We start from the raw sequence: 10,855 nt of genomic DNA on the forward strand, positions 1-10,855 counted from the left end.
GTTATTAAATACAGAACTGGATTTCTTGCTGGACACACATTTAATTATACATTCAATAAAGGCAGTACACAAGTATTATGTTAGAAATAAATGCCACTGCTCAACAGATTATAAGCAAGAAATTAATTACATTTATTTTGGAACAAACGTGAGGACAAGTGTACTCTTCGACGATATGGGAACTCTGTTCGAGGGCAACTTCGATCTGTAAAAATAGATATTACAAATTGTTAGCAGTCGTTTTTTACGTGACGAGAAAAGAATAATTGCGAGATAACGTTACCTGATTACGTCGCCGTCCTGTACATAATTAGGACTGTACGCGACCACGCTGACTTCTTCCGAGATCTGTGGTATCGTAGAGAAATCTACCACAGTAGGCTCCTCTGCCGACTGGTACGCTACTAAGTAGCCGGGATTGCCGCTCTTCAACCTAGACATTTATTTACACATTGCAATATTGCTCTTTTGGTAAGAGAACGATGAAACGAATCGACTTTTCATTAAATTGTTATTTGCGTTAATCATTTTTGTCAGTTAGTTAGAATCGTTAATAGAACATGCATTATGTTAGTAGACGGACTCACCAGCTCCTGCGTTGCGTACGAGGAAGCGTGCAACAGGGCAAATTAATCTTCGGTTAGTCAATTATACAGTACACATTTGTCAGTTGTGTGAAATTCTACGTTACGACAAAGGACAATTGAGAAAATCTACATGACAATCGAAAATTAAATTGAACTTTAACATATAACGATAACTTGAATTAATACTAATTACAAAACCTGATGTTCAAGTACTTTTCATTGTCAAGTTAGAAGAAACGTTTAGTGTTCATAGAAAACTAACAAGTGTTAATAATGACAAGTACAAATACAATCATATCACCTTGTGTATACGAGTACGCTTCCATTAACAGTCTTGACCATCGTCTCTCCGTAAAGGAATGTCGAACTTTGTCGTGCTTTAGATAAAGTTGCAAATGCCTGCTTTGCAGATAAGGTATCATTTAATTTGAGCACTGGAGTTCCTGGTAAAAGTAGAGTCATTAGTGTTAAACTGTCCGCTATGTCTGCGGGCATTCTCGCTCTCAAATCACGCTTGTCTCCGTTCACCTAAAATATAATGATAACAAATATTTATATACTTCTTGATGAGATACTGAACTGAATCTCTCGGAACTTACGTTCCAAGCAGGCCATGAAGTGAAGTTGAGCCAGTGGGTAATACCACGTTGCAGAACTGTGGCGTTTATGCTGCTGTTCGCAGTTGTAAGGAACTGCGAGTTTTGCGGGAGGTCGATCAGTCTTTTCTTTTCATTGTAGACTTGTAAAATGTCGGTTCCAATATCATCCTGAAGACTAAAGAACCCATTATTCTCCGTTTCATTACGGACTCTTTCCTGCCATATCGTCAAGATGGCAGCGTTTTCCTGGCGATCCCTCGTGTGGGCATGTACTAGTGAATCGTAATTATCTGCCTCGCTAGGAATTGTACTTCTGAATTCGTTATGAAGTTCTGGATCTTCAGTCAAGTATCGAGTATTGGCCAAACGGAATCCACTGACGCCTAATTTCAACCAATGACTTAGAATGTCCTACAGAAAAATGTTTAATTAGCCTTTTATTAAATTAACATGCAAGTAAGAAGCACAGAAGGAACTTACAGAGAATTCTGCAACCACTGCTGGATTATTGTAATTTAAGTCAGCTTGAGTCTTGTTAAACTGATGAAGATAGTATTGTCCTCTTTGTTCATTCCATTCCCACGCTGACCCTCCATTCACGCTCAGCTGTGCAAATTTAAAATGTAAAAGTTAAAAGAACATCAAACTACACAGTGTCGAGAAATACTCCAACTTACCCAATTGTTAGGCGGACTGGGTCGACCATCGGATGTTGCTTGCCCATCAGCCCAAACGTAATAAGATGTAAATGGATCCTCTTTTTGTATAGAACGTTTAAACCATGGGTGTTGAGTCGATGTGTGACTGGGGTCTAATTCTAAAATGATGTACTGCTCTCTCTCTTTAGCAGCTTTCACAAGAGCTTCGAAATCGGTCCTAGTTCCAAATGTCGGTTCAATATTCTTAAAATCTTCTGTGCCCCCTATATTTAAGAAGTGCAACGTATTAACTTGTGCAAATAGAATTATGTAATAGATACTAAATGTACACGTACCTATTGGATTCCTTTCGACTATGGATGCGAGAGAAATAGCATCCACTCCTTGTTCTTTCAAAGTATCTAACAGAGATTCGACACCTTTCAAGTCGTGAGTGCTAGTTTCAAGAGGGTCCAATTGTATAATCGGACTCTTTTCCCACCATTCCTTCGGCTTAGGAGCAGCACACTTTGGTGCCATTACCACGATAGCTATAGCACCACCAAGCATAGCAGCCCAGAGAAGCCAAAAAGCGATAAACAAAAACCATCTCAGTCGAATCCAGAAGGGATCGTTGGCAAATTTCATCAGCTCTTCCTTTCCCATCCCAGAAAGAGCTTGCTTGACCTTTTCAATATCGATCTTGGTATCTCCATTCTCGGAAATGAATATCACCTATTTAAAATTTGAAATAATTAATGCGGGCATGTAAACGTTCAATGAATAATGGTTATTCCCTCACTTTGACGGTTTTCCCTATGATTTCATGATGACGCAACAATGGGAAGCTGTTTCTTTAAGATAGGGTAGCCAAAAAAAGAAGTAAGTTGCTCGGAAATAGATCGATCGTCATTCATACGAGAACAAAAGATTATTATTGCAAAGTGCTCATAAGTGCAAGGGGCAAAGACGTATTAATCGCGCATAATAGACTAATAATAGGAGTAATATGATCTTGTGGAGAAGAAAAGCATCTTATTGATCGCACAAGGGGCAAGGCGTGTCTACAGAAAGACGTTTCAATTATACCTCGGTGGCATCTTTCGTGGGAGACACCTTATTCTCATCGTTGAGCATCTTCTCGTGGACCCCATCGTCAATTTCATTCTCGTTGTTTGGTTTCCCCATAGCGGCCTTCTCAGTTTTATCCGACTTGATGGTATCGGCGTCCGGCAGCGGCTTGTACGTGGCAACTGCCGTTTCCTTCACGTTGCCGTTCGCCTCGATGCTATCTAAATCCAACCTCCCACTCTCCATCGTACACGGAAACCAAGGACGTTGCTTCCAAATGATACAATTTTAGCGGGATGCGCGAAATTCGTATCGTCCCTTCGCGATCGATTTCACCGTTTAACTGCGTTCAACCACCGTTAAACCGTTAAACTACTGTTCCTGGTTCGAAAACGACTGGACGAAACACGTTTTACGTTTTACCCCGACGAGATATCTGGTTGGTTCTCGCTCCCCTTTTTGTCCCTGGACCTATTTACTTTTACTACCACAGACGTACGGACAAAGTAAAATCAGGGACGACCCTTGTTCCCGAAAGGTTCGGTAGCTTTATTGCTCAACGTCAATATAGATAGTATCATAATTTAATAATTAGTCACCTTAAACAGATGCCAGGACAACTGGGTGGTTCCTAAATCTTTTATCTCTTGGGTGAAAGGACAATCAAACCACTGAATACAATCGCTAAATCACTGATAATCTGGTTTGCCTAGGGTTCTGTAACTCGATAGCCCCAGAACTGATGTAAATGCTCTAAATTACGATTCAATCGTTCAGTGGCAAAAGGGAAGGAGTAGCGTGCACGATTCTTTATTGGTCAGGCATTCTTTGAGCAATCACTGTATTTATTAAATAAATTCTTGCGGACGTTACAAAAAATTTTCGTACGCATCGTTTTACGATACATCACTTCTTCGTTCGTAAACGGAACGTGCTGTAATTTCTACCATTTAAATAATATTTACATTGCTTCTAATCTAGACTTCTTCACGCCTGCATTCCATAGTAGCTCGGGATTATAATCTCGTGGCATTAACTGGTTATCTTATTATATCTTGCTGATAGCACAAAAAGTACTTCTGTATTGACTTTTTATTCATATTATTCGAGGCATCGGATCAGATTAGTAATAGTCTTTTGTTCGACGTGTTCAAAATTTACTGGAATAGACGGCAGTTATGTAATCTGAGATTACTTTTTAAAGATAAATAGTAATCTACTATTTGAACTTTTATTCGGTACTTACAACGTGCGTTTTATTTGCGAGAACCATTTGTCCCAAGTAATGATTCAGTTTTTCCGGGAAGCAACAATGATACAAAATGTATACAGCGAGTACCACTATTAATGTAACCCATAACAGCCAGAATATGCAGAGACGAAAGTTCATGCACATCGGGTCAATCACATAGTACGTAAAATTGTCATTTAACGATTCTGAAAGAATAATTCATACGTCAGTCGCCGTTCAATTTCAAACACGAACTGGATCTCTAATCGATTATGGGCCCGATCGTTGCGACTTCAGCTGTCGATTTTCGATCTGTATATACATACACATATCTAATAATCTAATGTATTATGATGCGCGAGCATGTGACACACGATTGGTTGCTTTCAAATTCGGCATTCAGTTCGGTATTCCGTTTTATGTGCACAAAGTGTCTCGGACAGAGTGTGGTGCAAATTAAAATCAAACCTTGGTTCTTTTGCGTTCCTTTCGTCCCTTCGAGCTGTATGGCTTCATACATTGACTTGCCGCAAAGGAGGTGAGTGTTCTCCCCAGATTCCATTACCATATTTATGATTTTGTATCCTTCCCGTTTCGTTTTGTTCGCACCACCATAATGGTCGACTAATGTGTCTTTCAAAATGTTTGTTGTACACGTTCGTTTGTCACCCGACACATAAGGAGCACTTTCGTTTAGAGGACTACGTCGCGATTCACCGTTAATTGTCGGTGTTACAAAACCGGATAATAAAACCGTGCGCGACATTTCTGTTTGCGATAAACGTGGACGCGGATAGATAACAGTTGCGCGGTTTAATTTCCTTTGCCGCCCCTATTCTTGTTTGTCTTTCGCTCTTATCTCGTGGGCGATTCGTTACAGTCGATCGGACGTATTTGCGTCTTTCCGTATCCCCGTTCCCACATAACGGATAAGGAAACGAATGGAACTAAAGTTAGCAGCCCGACATTATTCAACTTGGTAGAGTCGAGAATTTTACGCGATAGTTCTGCAGGTAATCACCATTATCGCTTGCGCCGATTTCTGATCGTTAAACGAAGTAGTACACGTTCTTCCACTTGGTCCGTTCCCGCGCACGTTTCTATTCGGAGTGGTTAACGACAAACTCATATTGCTGACACTTGACTATAACTATTGGCATGACATTTCCGTAGGTGCAACTCGCTTCTGAACGACACACGTCGACACCTGGGCCCGCGTTGCTTGTTATGAGTCATTCAACACACTCGCCGCTTCGTAAACGTATTGAAACGGCGCGAGTATTTGTACTGTCATTAAGATAAATTACAACGGATCGGAAGAACGCCAACACCTGAGGCCAATGCCTTCTTTAGTTAAAATAAACTTCCTATGTAGGATTCTGTCTCGACGCGTGCAAGTAGGATGGGTAAAGTACAGAATTAAATTACATTCGAGTGCAAATATACTTTGTCACACTATGTATAATTATTTTTATCTAAATACGCGATTTACAATCGTCCTTCTGCGAGATAGCGTTCATAAAAATGTTGATAGTTTATACAGCGATATCACAGTAATGCTAGTTAGTACTAGTTGCACTGTTGGCGTGGGAACACCAGCGGAACCTTTCCCAGGTGTGGTCGATGGCGGATTTGCAGTTGTGGTATCGCACTTGTCTACGACTTTTAATACTAATCCAGCGTTTGCTGAGAGCATGTAGTGTCTCTCAGACCTAACAAAATTCAATTAACTCATCTTCTTGAACTTTTAATCTAAATCTTCTGTTGTCATGAAATTTCTTACGTAATGTTCACTGCGTTACTGGACGCGACGACAATTTCTGCAGAATCCTCCACGTTTCGATACAGGGACGTCAAGTTAAGAGTTTCCTGTCGCAGCTCCAAGTTAACAGCGACGATATAATATATAGGATTGTTTGCCAGGGATCTAGAGTAAATATGAAAAATGACGAAATCAGTCGTCCATTGAATAGGTGATTGTGTACAAACCTTCTCATAACGAACACGCGATCATTATTTAAGCCCGCGAACTTGTAATCGCCATGAGTAAATATTTGATCTTTCCTAAGGGCAGTGAGCGATTTGTAGATATTCAAATTGCTGCGTGTCTGATTTCGCTGCACTTCGATATTTCTTTTTGCGTATTCCGGATGAACAGGAAGATACGTAATTTTATTCGTTGAAAATCCTGCTGAGATATTAGAATTCCATTGCATGGGCGTCCTTTCAGGATCTCTAGAATAATTTGCATAAGTTTCCTTCGTCCTCGAGCAACCCATAGGGTCTATCGTTTCGCTCCACGACATTTTTCTATCCAGCATCGCGATTTCTTCCCCATAGTAAGTGTACGCCTGGCCAGGCAATAATAGACTAAGCATATGAAGGCCATCGACGCGATTTAATCCGATTCTCGAGGCTGCTCTTGAATTGTCATGATTGGAGAGCTAAAATTACATAAATAAGTACATCGCCTTAGTCGTCAAGACGACAGAAGCAAGTCATTAAATCTTCTTACCACCCAATTCGTGCTTGTATTGTTTGGAAGCTTCTTAATCCAGCCTTCCAGAACATTTTTAATTTGTTCAGCAGTACTCGTGTTTCGAATAGATGTAATAAAGCGGAAATTGAAAGGTGCGATTCCCTTATGCGTTCCATTGCCATACAGTGATATCAATTTTTCATCAGAGTCACGAGACTCGGCGATCAACAGTCTGTCAGTTAATAATCATGACACATTAACATGTACGTTACTGAAAAGATTGAAACATCGGTGTATTTACTTTGATGTAGCATTGTTTGCTGCCACCCAATCATCAATGTACGAACGAAACTTGTACACAAGAGCTGTGCTCTCTGGCAATCCAGATGTGTAGCTCCCATTTGCCCCAGCAGGCTCGTCTCTTAAATCCTCATCTTCATACAGATAAGATACTCCGCCAATTCTAAAGCCGTCGACATCTCTCTTTAGCCAAAATTTAAACACATCCTGGTGTACAAAAATAAACCGTTAAGCATGTGCTAATTTCTCATTGAATTACAAAATGAGTAGATATGCAGACATGCTTTACCAGTAATTCTTGTATCACATTCTCATTTCGCAAATTGAGGTCAGGCTGGGATTTGTGAAATTTATGGTAATACCACTGACGTTTTGTGCTGTGCCATGTCCATGCAGATCCTTCCACGTCGCTATGTGTGCTTACCTGAATAAAAAATAAATAATTATTATTTTTTGCCGAATGGTTTCAAACATTTGTAAACAATTTACCCAGTTGTTGGGTGGTTTCCATGTGGACTTTCTTGACCAAACGTAATAGTCGCCGTAGGGTTTGATATTTCTACTTGACAATTGAAACCATTCATGTTTCTCACTCGTATGATTTGGTACCACGTCCAAAATTACCTTCAGCTCTGAAACGTTCAAGGTTCACCGTGAATGCTACGGTTGCATAAAAATTAATGATTGTTACAACATACGTCTCTTGTGTGCTTCTTCTATAAGTTCGTCGAAATCCTGCAAATTACCCAGCAGAGGATTGATGCTCGTATAATTGGAAATATCGTAACCGGAATCTATCAGCGGTGAGGCATAAATGGGAGCCAGCAAAATCGCGTCGATCCCAAGATCTTGCAAATAGTCCAGTCGACTGATTATACCTGCATCAGACATCTAGTTTACTGACGGCGAATCAACACGATAATTCCAAGTCTTTTATTCGAAATACAAATCGTACTTGAAATTCATGATTCGGGAATTATTGCAAAAATTCCACGCCTGTAATTAAATAGCAATTATTCACCGCACGATAATGTATCGATGTTATCTCTAACGGTATCTGAAGTAACTTCGGTTGGTACCTTGACCAACGAGCGATAAATCAATCCGCGAAGAAAGAATCCAATAAAAAATTCCATCGACCGCACACCGTACATACTTTGTTTGGTTTTCATATTAAGGATGTATTGGCTATACAGTCAATCCCAAAGGTTTATGTACCTTAGAAAAACGCATTTCCTGTAATTAAAAAGAAATCAGACGTCGAAAGAACAATGCTAAGAATAAATCATCGCTGTCTTGGAATCCCCTCGGCCAAATTTGATAGACCAACGCGGTTTCCCACCATTCTTTCTTAGTCAACTCGCAGCGACACGTTACCGTGAAAAGACCCACGAGCAGCAAAACCGCACGTAGCTTCCCCATGCTGTTGATCGTCGATAGCTAGTCACTCGAATCTGCGATCTTATCCTGCCGCGTGTATATATATACAATAGATTTTTGGCAGAAATCGGGTTATCGCTTTATCGGTTATCACGTTATCACGGTGATTCTCGCGTCCTTATCGTGCCAGTTCCTTGCTCCACAAGACGCTGGAACCGCACCATTGTTTACGCTCGACCAGAATAGTAACGTTCCTTTTAATTTCTGATCGCGATAACTTTTTGTTTGACCAAGGAAAAGGAAAATCTAGTAAGGCCGGTTAGTCACGTTATAAAAGGGACTCGATCGTGTGCCGGATACATTTCCATGTTTTGAAATGTAACGCGCGTGAAACGCGAGAGATATGCCCGACACGTAATTCAGATATTAGAAGCAATGATTTAGCAGGCGTACAGCACGTAGAGTGCGGTAGAGGTTCAGCTGTGCATACGAATATACGCGCATTCATTTTTCTTTCATTAACGATAAAATACCGAATCAAAAGAGCAACAGTTATACATTTTTAAGCTCTCGAAGGTCCCTCAGAATTTTTCTTGCTAAGAAAAGACGTGGTTTTTTACACAGCATAAAGAAGCATTGTTTGCAAAATCCAGCTCTGTTCGTATTTCAACTCATCGCGATTTTCGTCTGACGATAACTCATCTCCGCGGTTTACCCTTTCGTACAAACCTTCCTCGCTACTCCTGCCCCGGAATATGCCTTATTGCTGCGCGTAACTCACCGCGTAAGCCTCTTACAATTCCCCGTACCGTTCGGTTTAGCCGCGAGAAATTTATTCGCACTGTTTTACGGCCGAGCCATGGCAAATTGCAAAATAATCGATCCTGTAATTCGCGAGAAACTCGGGAACGCTAATCTGGTTAATCACTTATTATAATGTTCATCAATGAATTAATGACTTTGCAAATGCAATAAATTCTCATCTCGGTTCATGGGAATCCAAAAGCCCAAAGTAATATGTACGTACTTACCTTATGAGGATAGGTTCCCAATTCCAATTTTGTTTATCTACACGAGTGCTCCCCGTGCTCACGTTTAAGCAATTATAATCCAATGTAATTAGAGCGACAATGGGATCCCGCATTCTCGTAGGACAGCGTTGTTCTCCAGGACAATTCTCCATTCAGAGACAGACCTATTCGTCTCTGTAATGTTCATGGGGGGAAGGATACGTCATTCGTCTTCTGACAGCGAGAAACGAAAAGTAATTGTGCGATCTGCAAACCGTTATATAACATTGACTCAACAGATTAATTTATCTCGTTTCGCGTCCATCATTGTAGACGGGATTCATTTTATTTATCGATGGATGAAATCATGAATTTTTATAAACTGTGGAATCAGGCGAACGAATGAATTTCTTTCATTATTTAATTCTTGACTTATTTCAAATTTAAATATGTCTTGTCACGTGCGAGTGCAAAGGGTTAAATATTGGAGTATGCATTGATATTTCTATATTTTTATGCACCGCACGCACTGTTTTAATCTCGTGGATACTTAATTTTTTACAAATGCATGAAATCTACAATCCGCTGATTACATTTTCACGAATGCGGAATTTGTATTTGGAGTATGCACTTGCTATTCAAACTTGAGCAGTTGTTCGTCTCGTAATTTGCGTGAAATGATTAAATTAATGGTGGATACTTTGATAGCAGAATGTTGTTGAGAAGAAACATTAATTATGGCAATATTTGTGTCAAGGGTTAATTTGCATTTTATCTGGTCACTTGGAAAACATGTTATATCTGCTTTCTTTGTTCGATATCTCCTCACGTTTCGACCTTTAATTAAAAAAGACAATTATCCGGTTTATCAACATTTTTCGATGCGTCTGCTAATTGATTAAATGAAAAAATGAAAACACGTCGCGTTCGCCTGATGAAAATATGTATTATAATAAATTGAATGGAGCGGTGTACCCGAATTATGCTCGTTAGCGGCGAATTTCATTAGGGAATGCATTATCTCGGTGAACTTGTTAATGAAAACCGATCAACTATCTGGGCGCAGTCGGGGAACTTGTCGGGTGATGGGAAATTAATTTTCCGCCGGTTCTTCACGGTCGATCGATCCTCTCGATGGCCGCGACTTTTTACGAAATTAATATTTACGATTCTCTCCGAATAAAAGAGATCGCCGGCTGTTGATTCCAATTGAACGTATCAAAACGAGCTAAAAAGGAAATAGATTGGTTCTTGGTTCATTTAGCAAGAATTTGTTCTGTTCGATTTTCACGTGCAAAAAGTTATCCCAGTTGAAATTCAAATTGAATGGAACTCTAGTACGGGTAAAAAATTGTCGGTCGAAACCTATAACAAAATAACAGTAAATCGAGAGATATCAAGTTTCAACGTTCAGAAAGCAATTGAATGTGCGAAGCTGTTTCCATTTTTCAAACGTTTTTATATGATCCTTGTGTATTGTATGACTTGTTACTGAAGTCCCTCGGTCGAAAGAAATATCGATTACGCAATTTTCCACGTAGCTTTCTCGTTTGAAACAAA

General features: G+C 39.9%; 3 protein-coding genes across 5 annotated transcripts; all 3 read right to left on the reverse strand.

Annotated features, from left to right (window-relative positions):
- Window positions 1-21: 21 nt before the first annotated feature.
- On the reverse strand, window positions 22-3,357 carry CD98hc (CD98 heavy chain). 3 transcript variants are annotated; one of them, XM_018027571.2, is made up of 9 exons: window positions 2,914-3,357; window positions 2,181-2,559; window positions 1,864-2,108; window positions 1,667-1,792; window positions 1,187-1,597; window positions 889-1,115; window positions 588-593; window positions 284-433; window positions 22-205 (listed from the first exon to the last, which is right to left on the reverse strand). In XM_018027571.2, the coding sequence occupies exons 1-9, from the start codon at window positions 3,139-3,141 to the stop codon at window positions 133-135; spliced, it is 1,845 nt and encodes a 614-aa protein (XP_017883060.1). In that variant the 5' UTR covers window positions 3,142-3,357; the 3' UTR covers window positions 22-132. The 3 variants fall into 3 exon arrangements, with proteins under 3 accessions (XP_017883060.1, XP_026670840.1, XP_017883061.1); XM_026815039.1 differs by lacking the exon at window positions 2,914-3,357 and adding an exon at window positions 2,627-2,882; XM_018027572.2 differs by lacking the exon at window positions 588-593 and having other exon boundaries at window positions 2,914-3,356.
- A 362-nt stretch (window positions 3,358-3,719) lies between these two features.
- On the reverse strand, window positions 3,720-5,468 carry LOC108626742 (uncharacterized). The gene is made up of 3 exons (XM_018027581.2): window positions 4,595-5,468; window positions 4,142-4,332; window positions 3,720-4,055 (listed from the first exon to the last, which is right to left on the reverse strand). Exons 1-3 carry the CDS (start codon window positions 4,890-4,892, stop codon window positions 4,053-4,055), a joined length of 492 nt encoding a protein of 163 aa, XP_017883070.1. The 5' UTR covers window positions 4,893-5,468; the 3' UTR covers window positions 3,720-4,052.
- Window positions 5,469-5,569: 101 nt separating this feature from the next.
- Window positions 5,570-8,113, reverse strand: LOC108626736 (maltase 1). Its single transcript, XM_026815046.1, has 8 exons — window positions 7,604-8,113; window positions 7,395-7,537; window positions 7,195-7,329; window positions 6,907-7,112; window positions 6,642-6,837; window positions 6,116-6,570; window positions 5,910-6,053; window positions 5,570-5,838 (listed from the first exon to the last, which is right to left on the reverse strand). Exons 1-8 carry the CDS (start codon window positions 7,794-7,796, stop codon window positions 5,643-5,645), a joined length of 1,668 nt encoding a protein of 555 aa, XP_026670847.1. The 5' UTR covers window positions 7,797-8,113; the 3' UTR covers window positions 5,570-5,642.
- Window positions 8,114-10,855: the final 2,742 nt, after the last annotated feature.

The sequence above is a fragment of the Ceratina calcarata genome, unplaced genomic scaffold (assembly GCF_001652005.2).
Source record: "Ceratina calcarata isolate Rehan_Ccalc_2016 unplaced genomic scaffold, ASM165200v1 scaffold428.2, whole genome shotgun sequence".
In the NCBI taxonomy this organism is placed as follows: domain Eukaryota; kingdom Metazoa; phylum Arthropoda; class Insecta; order Hymenoptera; family Apidae; genus Ceratina; species Ceratina calcarata.

What these genes read in the sequence shown, in the direction of transcription:
- LOC108626742 (XM_018027581.2), bottom strand. Translation starts at nt 4,892, where the DNA reads ATGTCGCGCACGGTTTTATTATCCGGTTTTGTAACACCGACAATTAAC. An exon ending in AGGAACGCAAAAGAACCAAG is followed by an intron (nt 4,333 to 4,594) that starts GTTTGATTTTAA and finishes TTATTCTTTCAG; the next exon opens with AATCGTTAAATGACAATTTT.
- LOC108626736 (XM_026815046.1), bottom strand. Translation starts at nt 7,796, where the DNA reads ATGTCTGATGCAGGTATAATCAGTCGACTGGACTATTTGCAAGATCTT. An exon ending in AGAAGAAGCACACAAGAGAC is followed by an intron (nt 7,538 to 7,603) that starts GTATGTTGTAAC and finishes TGAACGTTTCAG; the next exon opens with AGCTGAAGGTAATTTTGGAC. An exon ending in GGAAACCACCCAACAACTGG is followed by an intron (nt 7,330 to 7,394) that starts GTAAATTGTTTA and finishes TTTTTTATTCAG; the next exon opens with GTAAGCACACATAGCGACGT.
- CD98hc (XM_018027571.2), bottom strand. Translation starts at nt 3,141, where the DNA reads ATGGAGAGTGGGAGGTTGGATTTAGATAGCATCGAGGCGAACGGCAAC. An exon ending in AGTCGAAAGGAATCCAATAG is followed by an intron (nt 2,109 to 2,180) that starts GTACGTGTACAT and finishes TCTTAAATATAG; the next exon opens with GGGGCACAGAAGATTTTAAG. An exon ending in CTTCATGGCCTGCTTGGAAC is followed by an intron (nt 1,116 to 1,186) that starts GTAAGTTCCGAG and finishes ATTATATTTTAG; the next exon opens with GTGAACGGAGACAAGCGTGA.